Source organism: Alosa alosa, chromosome 6, assembly GCF_017589495.1.
Source record: "Alosa alosa isolate M-15738 ecotype Scorff River chromosome 6, AALO_Geno_1.1, whole genome shotgun sequence".
In the NCBI taxonomy this organism is placed as follows: domain Eukaryota; kingdom Metazoa; phylum Chordata; class Actinopteri; order Clupeiformes; family Clupeidae; genus Alosa; species Alosa alosa.
Genome location: NC_063194.1, coordinates 22,830,820 through 22,847,534, shown reverse-complemented (window position 1 = coordinate 22,847,534; position 16,715 = coordinate 22,830,820). Strand labels below are relative to the sequence as shown.

Sequence of the window (16,715 nt, the reverse complement as noted above, 5' to 3'; positions counted from 1 at the left end):
CTATTTCTTAATTAGAGCCTATTATGATATAGGCTACATTGGGTAATTTAGGCTAATTAGCCTACCCCACAAAAATATTTCCAGAACCCTTTCAAAACCATGGAGTTGCATGTTCTTTGGGGAAAGATGGCCTTAGATTGATTTGTGTCAAACTTAAAAAAAAAGTGGACCCTTGAAAATAAAACGCTGTCACGCTAGATTTTAGATTGGCCTGCTTGTTATTTTCTGTTTCTGGTCGAGATTCGCAATCTCACCTCCTTTATTTCGGGGTCTGTGGTCTTGGAGAGTGGTTGACAAACCGCGCTCCCCATCGCAAAGATCATTGAGGAAGCGTGACCCCGGTGCATTTGTATGGCAAGAAAGAGAGGGTGGTACAGGTCTACCGAAAGGCTTCGAGCAGCCAAATGGAGCGTGGCTGCATCCAGACCGCGATGGCTATGGGTCTGACATCGAAAAAGGCATCTTCTCGAAACGTTGGCGTGGAACGCAAGAACCTCATCACCGTTTGCAGGTAGTCCAAGTCTGTGTTCGGTGATGCAGCTCTTTCATTTGCTGTGTAGCTGCCGGGCTACGTCACCATGAAATGCACATTTCCCTCTAATTTTAAATCATTGCTTATTCTGTGCTCTGAAATTGCACTATTTATCTGGTTTCGCTGTTTTCATTTTTAATGAGAAGAGATGACAGTAGCCTAGACGTTTCTTCTAGGAAATGCGGGAAGGCTGCGGTCGGCATCATACTGGTTTGACCGATGATGTTAACGTTGGGCCAGTCAGAAGGCTATGTAAACATTCAGTAGGCTAGGCTATATAATTGCACATTAAATAGGCTATACAACAGACTACGAACACTGCAGTGTTGACATGTCTTTTCATTTTCTGATTTTGGGTAGGCTATTTGGGATGTATCGACTGGGCAACTTTAATAGCCAAGGCTAGGGTATAATACATAGACATTAAGGCCATCTTCAGGTGCATCTCTCGTTTAGGATAATTGAATGACCTATTCGCCGCCTTCTGCATAGGCAATGCGGCACGGGCTAGATATTGTCCAACCAAAACTGCGAGGACATGCGTTGAGGCTACAAACATGGAACATGGAAAATGTTGCAAATGACTGGGCAAAGCCCTTGGGCAGTAGCTGTGTGGTGCGGTGAACGTAGCCTAGGCTATATGGCCCAAAGACAGAGTAGGCTGGAACATCAAGACAAACCTTTCATTTTATTAAGACCACTTTTCTAAGATATTTGCTCAATTAGCCTTCAGAAACTTATTTGCTGCAGCCACCCAGCTTGAGCGATTGCGCCATCACGCCCGTCCAGTGTCCTGTGATTCAAAATGCCTAGCTGAGCTCGCAGGTCCTGGGATCTTGCCAGTTCAGACACTGCAATCAGTCAACTGTAGCCACTGTTTGGGCAGGAGAAATAAGGGAAAGTTATGTCTGATTTTGTTGTTATCCAAATGTCCTACCGATGTTGAAACCATGTTGAAACTTCTGCAGTGCTGTATCCTGTTGTTATGGGGACTTTATTGATGATAACTCCAGTGCACAAGCAAAGCATCACATGACAATAACACTGGATTTTACGTTTTTTACATTTAGCCATTTTCCATCAAATTGATCCATATCCTATAATAGCTTCAGATTGAAGACAGTCAAATATTCTCAGACTCTCAGTTGACCCATGGTTGTTTGTAGCAGCTGTTTTTTTCTTGTTTAGGGATCACATGAAAAGCATAGAATCCTTTAAAGCACTATCTCCATTTGTAGTAGGCTATGTAGGCCTACTGTGAATGTATTACATCCTAGACAGGTGGTAATGTCTGTATGTGTGTGTGGGTGTGTGTGTGTGTTCTTCCTAACCTGCTCCGATAGGATAGCTTCGGCATTATCTGAGAGCCACTGCATTATTCTTGAGAGGAGTGTGAAGTCAGTGGTGTGATGTGGTTAAATCAGATATTTAGGAGTCAGGACAGAGCCATATAGTTCTGACCACACTCAGCCACCCAGGGGAGAACATAGCTCTGGGCGTGGCCCCTGGTGTATGAGCTCTGTCAATGGACAGAGGACCTGTCACTCAGACACGGGTCTGTCCAGACATAGCAAACCCATTGTCACATTGTTAGGAATGTCAGTGATGTCCTGAAGGACATGATTGTTCATAGGCAGAAGATGGACAGGTGTGACTTCAGCAGCAACAACACCACCCAACACCCTCACACACACACACACACAATATGTTTTTATTTATTCCATGTATCATGTTTTTAAACATCCAAGGCCTCTCTTTGGAGTCTGAGGGAAAACTTTTAAATGTATGTCATAAGAATACAGCTGGAGTCTGCTTGAGACAGAATCAGCAATGTTTATTACACATACTGCACCATGGTCAGACCTCACCCTCTGAGGTGCTGCCACTTGAAAACACTGATCGGGTTAAACACAGTATCACATATAACATGCGTCAGATGAGAAAACAAAAGGAAAGAATTTCAAACATGGACTTAAGACCTCGACGAGGATTAGGACTGTAGACAAAGACCTTCTTGTTCAAAGTGAGCTAGATCTTTTAGATCTTTTTTATATTTTCTTCTTTCCTTAATGCAGCTGTGCCAAGACCACCCTTAATTGACACAAACTCTAAATGACGAGACAAAAACACCAGACAAAAACTTCAAAATAAAAGTTCAAACTTCACTTGTTATTACTGCCCTGAAGAGGTCATACACCCTCCAGGTAACTACCAAATTATTTAATGGCAAGGACCAACACTTATTTAGTTGTTGGGGTGTTCAAGCAACATTTAACTACTTTAAGCTATAGAATGACGAGAGGTTTTCAACAAGATGTCAAGGAATTGCATCGCTCCTTTCCCCTCACTGTCAGTTAGAATCCTCCGCTCCAAAATGGCACCCAGATCTGAGTAAGAGAAGACACCTCTTTCCTATCCCTTTTCAACTGGACATACTGTCCAACAGTATGGTCAGTGTAACAGACAGAGCAGATAGGCAGTGGAAACTGGACTTTTCCATATAGATCTTGAAATGTGAGTACACTGCCTTGTTGTCTCTTGAGCCTCCCACCATATCTGTGTCCTACTGGCAGACTGCCAGACAGATTAGGCTGATGGAACCTAATATGAGTGAACCCTCATGATCCAATAGCCTTCATACTCCCAGAAACTCTGGGTCTCCAGCCCAGTGGTGTGGCTGCTGCTCAGGGCTCTGAGCTGGGCTGAGTTGGGCTGGGCTGGTGTAGTTTGGTGGAGATGATTGCACACTAATGCACAATAATCTGTGAAGCAGGACGGCCTGTATCCAGGGATTCCAGCAAATTGACTGCTGAGTTGTGTGTGTGTGTGTGTGTGTGTGTCTGTGCGTTTGTGTGCGTGTGTGTGTGTGTGTGTGTTTAGTGTGTGTGTGTGAATGCATTGAGGCTGACAGACTTTGACAGGGTGGAGATCTTCATTTCTCACACTAGGTTATGACTGACTGAAGTGGTTATTTTTACGAGGAAGCTATCTAATAGCAAACGTCCCCTTGCCCCTTCCCAGAACCAAACCAAAGAAATGAATCTAATACATGGAATAAATTAATCAAAATCCACATGTACTGTTAATGAAGCCTATATATGCTGTCATTTGTGAAGCTAACTCTACTTTGAACATACATTGTATTATTAAATCCAATCACAAATGTAACATTAGGGTGAAGTGGACATCAAAGTAAAAGATGAACAGGGAGACTATGGCATCGCCTTTAGATATTGTGGCGTATCCCCTTGGCATAGTAGGGATACCATAAATCACTTCATCATTGTTTTAGAAGGATGTTTGGGTCCCGTGTCATTTGGTATGAGTGTAGGGTAACAGGGTTTGTTCTCTCTCTTATCATGAGTGGGATCTATCTGAGTGGATTTACAGTAGGCCAGAGTGTAGCCGTGACCATTAAAAGTCAGATCTCAGAAACCAGAATTGCACCTGTAGGGAGATTTCTGTTTGTAAGTCCAACTTGAAATGTCCTTGTGTGTCTTCTCATTCTAGGCCAAGGGAAAGTCTTCCAGGGGTAATGTCCTCCAGATCTAAATGTATCCTGCTTTTCAGCTACAGACCGATCATTTGTTGTCCCCTGATGTCTGCTTTTATTGATCTTGTGTGTTTCCTTAAAAATGTTGCAAATTGGCTTGTGATTTTGGATCAAAAATTCTTTTGACCGCTTAATATAATTTCGTTCTATTCAATCACATCAGTTTAGGTCCATTTCTAATGGTTGGGAACCTTGAAATAAAGAGAATGGCTGTTATAGAGAAACCAATAGCCTATGGTGTTGCAACCTCCAAGTGATCACAGCAGACGCTGGCATGGAGAACCTGAGAAACATAAATGGGAAAGTTAGTTTTTCCTGGAGGGACGTATGTAACCCTGCCCTTTTCACACAACAGCTTATTTTCTTTTTTTTATATATATATAATTATTTTTTATTATTTTCATCAAGAAGTAATACTTGATTGATTATTAACTTAGCTTATTTTCAAATGGGTATTATTCTCTCAAAACAGAAGCCAGGTGAAGGTTTATAACTATTTATTAAGTTCAGTCAAGGAACAGTAGGAATATTTCTTAACATGGCGATGTATGGAGGAGCTTTGGTACATTGCTCATCTACAGCAACATCTTAAGGACTGTGGGTTCCAAGTGACACGCTCAAAGATAGCATGGTCAGTGAACAGTGGATTCTCTTTGAGTTCAATCTACAGCAGAAAGGGAGAACCCAGAGTGTGGCAGTACCTTCTTTTCATTCTTCATTTTTATCTTCTGCCTTCCATCGCCTGTTGTTTACCCTCTCTGTCCTTTGCTATGTCTGTCTCGCTTCACCATTACCACATAACAACTTCTTTCATCCACTCTTAAGAGGCTGTCCTATTGTCCATTGTAAGTGAGGTATAAAAAGCTACTCAACCAGCACCCTTGTAAGCACTTACAGTGAAAAGAGCGAAATCAATGTGGCCAAACAGCCCAAATGTCATGCATTGTTGTATGCTTAGCAAGTTTAACCTCTGCTCTTTGTTTAGCATAGGTTAAGAATTATTATGGTAATAAGGCCAGTACAACAGCTTAGATCTGTGAATGAACATGGTTTAATGTTAGCTCACCAGTACATTACTCTCTAGTCTATACCACTAATGACTCACTGACTTAATCTTCATAATTTTTCAATTCTTTTTTTAGTCTTCTTTCAGAATCCCTCGCCTCTCCCTTGCCATAAAACTTCCTGACACAGCTTTCTCCTTCCATCACACTGTCTTTGAGCTCTAACTGATTTCTGAAATCTCTCTCACCCATTTCCCAAGCTCCTACCCTCATATACACATGCATTGTACCGCCTCATTTTAAACCTGCCTCCTATACACTTTCAGTCCAAGAAATTATATAGGCCTAGGTCTGCACAGGCCAAAGACAAAAGAAGCCTGTATCATTTGGGTGTGGACCTTCAAGTCTCAAGTGATTGGGTTATGTGTGCAGGCATCATACAACATTGCTATATAGAACATGGCAGGAACAGTGGGGTCCATGTTTACTCGGGGTGCAGTTCTCATTGATTTGGGGAAGGGAGGGAGTCAGACAGTTTACATAAAACAAAACACAGACTCATAGTAATTACTGTTGGAATTTGTCTGACATCTTCTGAGTATGAATTTTCCCATGGAGACAAGGAGACAACTGCACTTCAAAAGCTTTTACGGACAGATAGCTCCCTTTGTTGCCAAGGGGACCATCTGTCCTGTAGAGGGAAGCCCACCCACACGTCTCCCTGCCTCTCTGACAGACACCCACCAGCACAGAGCAGCAGGAGAGGCCGGGGCCCAAACGCCGAGCCCCACAGTCAGATGGTCCTGCACATCCTGCTGAGAGAAGGGGAGGAGGAGAGAGATGAGATGAAAGGAAAGGAATGGAGAAAGAGGAGAGCACAGAAGAGAAAGAAAAAGAGAGAAGAATTAAGATGTGTCAGAAGCAAGGAGTGTAGACTGACCAAAAATAGATATGGAGAATCTCATAGGGTATATATACATATATATATATAATAAAGATTATTAACAAAACCCCACATGGAATCTACACACACAGACATCAACCCAGATGCCCACCAATTCACCCACACATATATAAATCAAACTCGCACAACAGTGAGAGTGGTCTAACGACAGACTGTACAGAGTTGCATTTTAACACACAGTACCACTCAGCGCTGGCAGAGGACCAGAGTGGGCGAGTTGGGGGGCACAAAAGACGTTTGTTACATGGCTGCACATTTGTTTTTCAGTGACAAATCGTACCAAGAGCATCTTGCTGAGGCCGCTGGGCCTATTTGCATCTCAGGCATGCCAGCTATTCGACACCCGCCCTCTTGTCTCACCCCCATGAAATACATCAACAATTTCCTTTAAACATCTGATAATCCCTCATTTTCACCAGACTCCCCTGCAAAATTAATCTCCATTGTGTGACCACAACCAACTCAGAAGTCGGTCCCTCATATTAATCCAACCATGATTGTTGAGACTCATGTAAAGAAAGCCACTCATATTATTTTAGGTCCACACAGATGACCAAACCTCATCCTTTGCTTATTCACCAGGCTAGACACTGTATTTCATTCTGTGTTACTGTAGTAGGACATTCATTTTAGATAAGCACTTCCAGATTGCAGATCAACATCAATGACTATGGCCGCATCCTCAAGACACACAATTGGTCATTTTGACACAGTGGACTGCCATTCTGTAGTATGACATACCCATCTATCAGTTGGGCCAGGATCTTAAAAGGCAGGATTGTCATGATGAGGGGATAACAACTAGGGACAACATGTTTCTTTGTGGTCTCATGAGAGCAGATAGATAGATAGATAGATAGATAGATACTTTATTGATCCCCAGGGGAAATTCAAGAAAATTCAAGCATGAGGGCTGATTCTCAATGGGATCTCATCCTATCCAACAAGAAAAGCCCAAATACTTAATTTGAGTGTAGCCATTGTGGGACATACAGCCCACACCCAAACTCAATACTACAATCCTAGACTGCTGCTGTGATACCGTCCCAAGCTAAATGAATGATTCATGTGATGACGAGTCAGTTCAAATGATCCATAATGATATCAGACAAAGAAAATGAGCAAAGCAAAGTAAGCATCTCGGAAAGCACTTTGCAACCCTATATAGCCTACAACCCTATCTTTCCTACAGACACTAGGCGCACACATGCACTTTAAAACAAGGAATCATGACCAACAAAAAAAACAATGCTGAACTCCATCAAATGGCTGGAACTGGAAGCAAATTTGCAAAGAATACAAAGATACTAACCTGTTCTCTTTGTAAAATCCAGTAGAATCATAATTTGAAAAGAGAACAATCCTGGTCTTTGACAATTCAATCCTTGGGTAAGAAAGGGCAAAAAGAGAATCATGTTCATCTGAAGATGAAAGTAGACAATCCGTAGCGGCAGTTCCCACTGAAGGTGTCAAATCTTTGTTTCCCCTTGGCTTAATTTTTTTCATATTATTTAACCGTCACACCAGTATAGGTTACCCCCTGCACCCTCAACCATCCCCATCCCATTCCCACCCCACCCCACCACTATTGAGGTTCCCCCTTGGTGGTTAGAGGGTTTTCCGTTTGGGCAAGAATGCCTTTCGGAAAGATGTGGTCTTGGTTCCTCGGCTGAAGAAGGCACTTCCCATGGAGATCTTGGTCTTGCCGCTGGTGATGGTGGAGGTGCCCAGCGACGTGGTGCTCTTCCCCCGGCTGATGGACGAGCTGCCCATCTGGATCTTGGTCTTGTCCCGTTTGATAGAGGTGGTACCCAGGTTGAGGGCCGTCCGGCCCTCAGTAATGCTGGTGTTCCCCATGGAACTTCAGGCTGTTAGGGGCCCCCGAGCCAGCCTGGAAGATCAAGTTTTGTTTTTCCTATTTTTTTTCTTCTCTTTTACCGTTCTTTTTTTTTTTTTGGGAAGGGGAGTCGGGGGGAATTCCAGGGCAGGGGAACTTCAGCGAATGTTGCGGCTCATCGCATGCCCGAGTGGCAGCAGCACACCCGCGCAGTGTGCCTTCTTCTGGGTGTGATGAAGAAAGAGAGAGAGAGAGAGAGGGGGAGAGCAGATGCAAGTGTCCGCACTAGGACCAGAATGCTAAACGTTGACAGCGCAGCCCACCGGCAGCATAATGCTCTTGTTGAGCAGTCAGACGTGGGATCGGCTAGGCCACATACCACCTCTGAGCACCCTGAATGGACAGAGGCTGCCGTAGGAGGCCGCGGCCTGAAGCTGGGGGCCGATGGGACAGTGGACCTCATTGTCCCCAATGCTGGGATGCCACCGAAGAACACAGTGAGGGCCACATTGTTGTACAGTGGACAATCGGTGGTGACATCACTAGATCCTGTAGCATTGTACCCTGCAGAACTGCTCTCTGCTGGGGAAGAGGCAGTCTTTGGAGTTATACTGTACTCATCTATAGAACAAAGTGACTAAAGGATTATATATTTGTCCTCAGTTCAGAGCTCAAAGTCTTACATCGTCTAGTGGAGCATCTTACTAGTATCATCAGTTGCCATACGATGGACCAATCTGGAAGAGCATACACACAGGCAGCAATGTGTGGTGTTTGGTGCTTCCATGACACATTTGTTTCATGATGTCATGTTTAATCATTGTTTCAAAACATTTCTTTAAATCTATTTCAATTTAACTTCTCTCACCATCAATCTCTATACAGAATAATTTCTAAGGAGTTTCCTTATACATGAAATGTAACAATGGTGCTTTTCAATGTTTTCCCTCTACTATTTCATAGCCAAGTTAAGTCAATCAAAAAATGCAAAATAAGTTTACTTAAATGTGCAATTGGTGTATCCTTGTAATGTACTAACAATCTTTAAGTGGTGGGTTCATTTTAACAGCCGTTTTGCCCTTGACATGTAAATATGTTAATTGATGCATGACTTACAACTTAACTTTGACAATATGCGAATGAGGCACAAGAAAACCTACTGAAACCACTGAATTCAAGGGTACTTGAGTATAGCACTGAGTACCAACCAGTTTTACATCCTACTCAACACTGACGCTCTCTTGTTGTGAGAGAGTTAACGTCAGCTGTTGTAAAACCAGCTGCTTCATTCACGCCCTCACCCAGCACACACTAACAGCCTGTCTCATTCCATACACATTACATCGCCTTCACATTAGGATGTTATTCAAAGGGAGGTTCCTAAACATCATGCGTTCCTCAGTCGATTTCTCTCTTTGATAGGAGATTGGTCTGTCATAATCCTACATGTCGCAACAGGATAACATGCTTGTCATATTTGACGTTTTCTGCAAGGTCTTGGTTAAGTTGGTTAGCTTGGTTTAGCATTTAGCTCATCGTACATACCAATTGTGTGATGTAGAGTTCAACTGAAATGATGAAAGTATCTACATCCTCCTGTCTAAGTATTTGTGTGTGTGTGTGTGTGTGTGTGTGTGTGTGTGTGTGTGTGTGTGTTTGTGTGAGTGAGTGCTTGTGTGCATGTCTGAAGCAGTCACAGGTTAAAATTCCAATAAATGTTCCATTGAGACTCCCTGCCCCTTTTTACCGAGGTTTTGACCACAGTCACCGACTTCTCTCCCTTGGATATGGTGGCCTTGCTAAGGGAGCTCGTGGTGTCACCGTGGCTGAGCGTGGTCGTGCCCACAGCCAGCCCCGTCTCCCCCCTGCTAACCTTGGTCTTGCTCCTGGAGACGGACGTCGTTCCCCAAGAGATGGTCTTCCTGGTTTTCAATATGGAGGTCTTGCCTCGAGTGAACGAGGTCTTCCTCATCAAGAGAGATGCCTTCCCCTTGGGAGTGTCCGGCTCCTGTTCGTCAGTCGGTGTTTTCATTGCCCCTTGTCGTCCTGTTTGCCCTTATGTCTGTGTCTGCGTTTCCTTCTTTGTAAAATTCTAAGTGGTCCTTCGCTTTGGCATTAGTGCCTTTCGGAAGGACGTGGTGGTTGTGCCTCTGCTGAAGCTTGCTCTGCCCATCGAGATGGTGGTCTTGTCCCGTTTGATGGTGGACTCGCCCATAGAGGTGGTGGTGACGCCACGCGATATGGATGAGCCGCCCATGGAGACGGTGGTCTTGCCCCTGGCTATAGACGTGCGGCCCACCGACAGGGCCGTCTTCCCCTCAGTGATGCTTGTATTGCCCATGGAGGACAGCCTGAGAGGAAGTGGAGGAAGTAGAAAGCCACTTTCGCCCACGAGGGGAAAAAAAAAAAAAAGCAAATTCTGCTGTCCCAGCGGATTCCTTTTCGGCTATCGAGGAGGAGGCTCGTGGCTCGGCATGCCGCGCCTGTCGCGTGCCTCCTGCTCCGTGCCGAGGTCAGGTCACAGTGCTAGGTGGGGAGGTGACTGACGAAACGCTTCTAAGCAGTGGGAACAGCCCTAAATAGATCAGGCCACCACACGTAGAAAGGGGTGGGTTGAAAGTGTGAGTGTGGTGCGTGTGTGTGTGTGTGTGTATGTGATGGACAGAAAAGGGAGAGAGAGAGAGATTCTGTCATTCTCTGATCATGGCAGTGTTCTTTTAAAAGCAAGACCAGGGGACTTGGAACCCAGCAACTCAGACAAAGGTCTCCACGCCGACAGTGTCATCAGCCCATTGGTTGGGGCACAAGGGCACTGATTGTTGCTGCAGCCCTGGTAATTCTGCCAGGGGGCATTGTGAAGGGAGCATTGTGCTGCACACAAGACAATTGGGGATGACCTCAGCCACGCTTGGTGGCATCGCTCCCAAAAATGCCTGTTCTGTGGTGGGTGAGGCCTGAACTGCTGCAAAAGCCACCAAGTTCTCCTTAGGCTCCTGTGATGAAACAGCCCTCACCTCTAGCTTTCACTGTACACAGGCTCTCTTTCACCCACCAACACATCCATGTCCACCTAGTTTTTGTCCTTTTGGTTAGCTCGTGACCTTTGGCCTACTATGTATATAGGTCTCTGGCTTTGGTCCATCTGCCTCACACTCTGTCGCTCTCTCGTTCTCTCACACTCATCTACAGGTTTTCAGTGAAGACGCTCCTTGAGAAGTACACGGCGGAGCCCATCGATGACTCGTGCGAAGAGTTTGTCAACTTTGCTGCGATCTTGGAGCACATCCTCAGCCACCGATTCAAAGGTAATGTAGCAGGTAATGACACTGCTGTTTGCACCAACACAAACAAACCCACTTTTATTTACCAGACAACTTAGACATTTCTCATGGTGTCCTGCAGAATATGATTTTCAAACCTGGTGTCAATAACTATGGAAAGAAATGTATCAGAGGACTAGCTCAAAGGAGCGCACAGATATGCTGTGCAGTGTGTTTGCATAAAGGAGCATGTGATTACTGGCTCGTCGGCAGATGTACTCCATTGCATTTGTCCCTGGAGCAGGTCCAGGGAGCTGGTTCAGTTCTGATGGCCAGCGGAGTTTTTGGGACTACATCCGGCTGGCGTGCAGTAAGGTGCAGAACAACTGCATCAGCAGCATCGAGAACATCGAGAACATCAGCACTTCACGAGCTAAGGCAAGCAAGCAGACCGTTTGTGTGTGTGTGTGTGTGTGTGTGTGTGTACAATTGCTATACTATTTTGGGACTCCTATTTATATTGTAAAGGCTGCTATCCAGAGGTATAAGAATATGACCGGACTGCACAATTTTCCAAATCGCAGTCATAATCACAATAAGAACCAACGCAATTACCTAATCGCAAAAGCTACAAATAATCGTGCATAGTGAATTTTGCCACATTTCTGACTTTTTATATTCATTTCATCCTCCTTGACTATGCCACTTCTGGTTGGTGGGTGTGCAAAGTGAGTGAGGGGCACAGAAATTCTGATTGTTGAGCTTCACAGTCAGTCGGAGGTGCTGTGCTTCTTGTGCACTGGGCGTGCTCATTAATCAGGGGTGGCACAAATTAAAGTGACATTCAGAATATTGAAATTAATCAATTCACTGACTTTCAAAAATCATATCGCAAATCACAATTGCAATATCTGTCAGAAAAATCACAATGACATATTTTCCACAAATCGTGCAGCCCTAATACTATACTGTAAATGTGGAGGTAACAGTCAGCAAATGAACAGATAGTCAGACAGTGCCTGGAAATCCCAGGTCAGCATACATGGCCTTTCCATCTCTTACTTTTACTGTGGGCAACAGGGTCGAGCGTGGATACGTGTTGCTCTGATGGAGAAGCGTCTTGCTGAGTACGTGGCCACAGCTCTCAGAGACAACCGCACTACCAGGTGAAGACTATCAATGCTCATAACTGTATGACCTGTGTTGGTTAATTAATTACATCCATTGAGTTTTACTTCTGCCAGAAATATACATAGATAACATACATAACACAATACAACATATTAAAATATAGGAGACATTTTCAGGGTTGCTCTTTTCTTTCTCTTCTAACCTTGTCCCCTGGCTGTAACACACACACGTGATGTAGGCGGTTTTATGAGGACAGTGCCATCATGTTGAGGGAGGAGGCCACTGTTCTTACTGGAATGCTCATCGGACTCAGTGCAATCGACTTCAGGTGAGCTCACAAGAAGCCAATACGCCACACTTATCAGAAGATCTTAAAATGTATTTCTTTTTATCCATCAATCAGGCAATCAATCAATCTCTTTCCTTCATTTGCCCTAATGTTGTTGTTCAGTTTCTGCCTGAAGGGGGAGGTGTTGGATGGCAAGACTCCCGCTGTCATAGACTACACACCTTACCTGAAGTTTACTCAGAGGTCAGTACACCACAACTGTAACATCCAACTCTCCAAGTACCACCATTTCCTCCATTCTGAACCATTCAACATGACATCCGTTTGAAAAGCATTGGAGTATTTTGTGTCAAAAATAACATGCAGCTTACTATGCCTGAGTCTACGCTGTAGCATATTAATGTATGTATTTTAATGTATTTTCCATTCTAGAGTGGATAAGAAGTCTATTTTTCACTCCTCTGTTTGCACGTGTGAGATACTGTGTGAGAAGAGACTATTACGACAAAGCTACTATGACGACTGTCTGTCTCCATGCATGACATGCAATGTCTTCTGTCCTACAGTTAAGGGTTGAATAAAAAACAATTCCATGACAACAAGAGCCAGATCTTAATCCATCAACTGTGAGGAGGCTCACACATTTACACGGCAGTCATGCATGTCCATGTAAACTATTGGGTGTATTACCTTTCCTTATTAAGCGTTTACTTACTTTGCTACTGGCTAGTCTATTGGCAGTTAGGAAATGCTGTTACCAGGAATCATTAACAATGAAGTAGGCTCCTCTGAACAGTTGGGTCCTTTGGTTGTATATTAATCATTTTCAGTAAGACCTTCCAAAATGATTAATAGACATAGAACTCCACAATATTATGTACCCGCTGAAATCCCAATGCTTCCCTGTGCCTATGCTTGACATGCAAGACATATACAGTATGCATTCATTGAATTGACACGGTACAAGTACAGGGATTCAAGGAAGATCATACAGACCCCCACCAGCTTATAAGTCCTCGTTCCTTTACATCTATGAGAATCTAATGCTGATTTCATGCATGACCTTTGCTTTTGATCCAATGGTGACCCCCGTCAGCTATGACTACCTAAGCGACGAGGAGGACCGGCGCAGCGTGGACAGCAGCGCCAGTGAGGAGAGTGTCTCCGAGCACCCCTACATCCCACTGGTCACCGACGAAGAGAGCTGGAGCAACAAGTGCCGCAAGATGGAGCAGCGCTTCAAGATCGTGTATGCACAGAAGGTAGTCTGGAAGCCATGCACTAAAACAGCCAATACCTTGCTTCTCTGTATTCAAGTCTGAATGTGTGCTCTGGCTGAGTTGTTGTTTGCCACTGAGGTGAACCTCATACAAGTCCTGGTTTACCAACGTACCCCAAAATGGCTACAGAACAGGATCATTCAGAGATGATCAGAAGGCTCCTGTGGTTTTCTCCAACTTATTCTCATAGTATGGTTATGTTTGTACTGGAGCTTGAATGGTGTCTGTCTTGTGTGTCTGTCTTTCATGTTGCTCATCTCATTCATTTTGTCTCTAGCTGAGGCCTCTCCTCTCCTCCTCTGGTGTGTGTGGGTGTGTGGTGTGTGTGTGTGTGTGTGTGTGTGTGTGTGTGTGTGTGGGGTCCAGGGTTACCTGGAGGAGCTGGTGCGTCTGCGTGAGTCCCAGCTGAAGAATGTGGAGACAGAGAACAAGAAGCTAAGCTCCCGACTGCACGAGCTGGAGACACAGAGCCAGCAGGAGAAGAAGGAGCTGGAGTCCATCATACTGGAGCTCCAGGCACAGCTGTGAGGAGACATGCACACACCACACAAATACACACACATACTGTACACACACGACACATGCACACAGTCCACTATGTAGTGAAGAAGTTGAACATGTGCTGTACATTGGTATTTTATTTTCAGACTTCACATGGATGATTTGGTGGAAACTCTTGTAAACACACGCAGTGATAAATACACATTTACATAAGTCGTCAGTCAAATCCTCACCATCTATCAGTAATACTCATAGTTGATACTCATTCATAGTCATCATGGGAGGTGGCAGTTGGCATGAGCACACGCACACAGGGAGACAGAAAGAGAGAGTGAGAGGGAGAGAGAAGTCTACATTTCCTGTCTTTGTCTCCTTTGTGCAGTTCTGCCCTTATTCCCTGTGACTCCTCCCATTTGGCCAAAAACCTTTCCATCCCCCTAGTCAACCAATGGCCTTCCGTTCGAGCCTCTGACAACCAGAAAGACGTCAAGCTGTTTCGTCGGTAAGGAATTTTCATTATGTTTTTAATGGGTCCTTCTTCTAAATGTCAACTTTTGCATGAAACCCTTTTAGACCATATCCAAACACCTGTGCTTTATAAAGCCAGGACAACCCAGGGAGTTACAGTGTGCTGAACTATGTGAAGTTCTCTATTTGCTACCTAATGTTTCTGGAAAAGCAGGATGTACTGAACATCAACATAAATTAAAGATGTGGGTTTACAGTATCTCTCTCCCTCTCCCTCTCTCTCTCTCTCTCTCTCTCTCTCTCTCTCTCTCTCTCTCTCTCTCTCTCTCTCTCTCTCTCTCTCTCTCTCTCTCTCTCTCTCTCTCTCTCTCTCTTTCCTCAGGAGGAGTTTGGACAGTTTGGATCACCTCTCGGCTGAGGTGAGCCTAAACTCTGATTCCCAGAAGACAGATGGCAAACAAAATGGAGATGCTGGCTGGTGTACAACGGGTAAACTGCTCTCTCTCTCACACACACACACACACACACACACACAGTTTTGTTGCTTTATCACATATACCCAGAACAACAGCTTCTCAAAGTTATGCTCACACCCACATTAGCAAGCATCCGTCATGTGCAAAGATTTACACTGTGGCATTTTACATACATATGGAGACCTGCCTCTTCTATAATACACCGATTGTACCAGTTGTGTGGGTGTCGTCATGCATGCGGGCTGCGATGTGGGAGAGAAAAACAATAACCCTTGTATTCTTCGCACTCTTCTCCTCTCTACTCTCCTCTCTGATAATATTCTTTCTTCCTGTCTATTTTCCTCCCGTATTATCCCTTTTGCTCTCATCTGTAGGGAAAGATTACACGCCCTCCATGCTGGGCCTGTGTGGCTCCCTGGCCTCTTTGCCCAGCTGTAAGTCCTTGGCCAGCCTGAAGTCCAGCGAGTGCTTGGTGAACATCAGCAAGGAGCCAACGCCTGCCGTCTCCCCCAGCTAGAGTGTCCTCTGACTGGGCATGAGTGGATTTGCCCTCCCCTCTCCCCCTTCCACTCCTTTCCCTTCCCACCTCTCTTGAAGTTCTGCCAGTCTCTCTCATCTGCACCACCACCACCTCCTGGTCCTATAAGCTACCAGACTCTGCCCATCCCCTCTCCCCTCTCTGATAACTTCCCAACCACCCCTCAGTTCCTCAGTTCAGACAAAAAGTGAATCACACTTTCACACAAAAAAGATGCTTGTACGTTATTGTTTCTCTTCAGGGTTTCTGACTGTTTGTTCTGTCAAATTAAAAAATAAATGTTGGATTGAAAGGAATAAGGGTATTTACACTGTTTATTTGGTCCCTACTTCTTGTCTCAGCTTAATGCAATGAGACCAACTGCTAATTACTTTACATTGACCGATGAATAAATAAAAACAGCATGAGAGAAGCACACCACCCAGAAACAACTTAATCAGGCCTTTAAACTCTTCTAATTTGTAACTTCTAACTCTTCTAATAAACATTGTGTTGGGGTTTTACTGTTCACACTGGGTTTATTTTATAGTAGAATTATGTCATTCTACTGTACCAAATATCTGACACTATTTAATTTGTTTACGGATGGCCACTGGGTTGGTGTAGCCTCCTGACAATGTTATTCAGCCCATACAGTGCAAGTTGTCTGACCTCTTGTGGACAAGTTTTGTCTCTGCAATCTTCATGGAGTTCTCAAGAAAAACAAGTAAACCTATACAATACAGTTTATGTGTTGAGTCTTTACAGACTATGGACAAAGCTGTCATTGTAGTTGTATGTTTATGATGGGCTATATTAAGCCTGGGTTGGATATTTGTGTATATCTATTAGGTGTGTTAGGCCTGGATCTGTATAAAATGTGGATCATATTCAAAAATGCTC

General features: G+C 44.3%; 1 protein-coding gene and 1 long non-coding RNA gene across 3 annotated transcripts; one reads left to right on the top strand and one right to left on the bottom strand.

Moving 5' to 3' along the window:
* The first annotated feature begins 57 nt into the window (after positions 1-57).
* rundc3aa (RUN domain containing 3Aa) lies at positions 58-16,132 on the top strand. Of its 2 annotated transcripts, none has more exons than XM_048246681.1 (11): positions 58-511; positions 11,080-11,207; positions 11,455-11,588; positions 12,231-12,316; positions 12,520-12,609; positions 12,733-12,813; positions 13,667-13,832; positions 14,217-14,374; positions 14,734-14,853; positions 15,202-15,308; positions 15,670-16,132. In XM_048246681.1, exons 1-11 carry the CDS (start codon positions 405-407, stop codon positions 15,810-15,812), a joined length of 1,320 nt encoding a protein of 439 aa, XP_048102638.1. In that variant the 5' UTR covers positions 58-404; the 3' UTR covers positions 15,813-16,132. The 2 variants fall into 2 exon arrangements, with proteins under 2 accessions (XP_048102638.1, XP_048102639.1); XM_048246682.1 differs by having other exon boundaries at positions 60-511; positions 11,080-11,195.
* On the bottom strand, positions 2,346-7,612 carry LOC125296653. Its single transcript, XR_007193821.1, has 3 exons — positions 7,366-7,612; positions 5,834-5,901; positions 2,346-4,368 (listed from the first exon to the last, which is right to left on the bottom strand). It is a non-coding gene; the product is annotated as an uncharacterized LOC125296653 (long non-coding RNA).
* Positions 16,133-16,715: the final 583 nt, after the last annotated feature.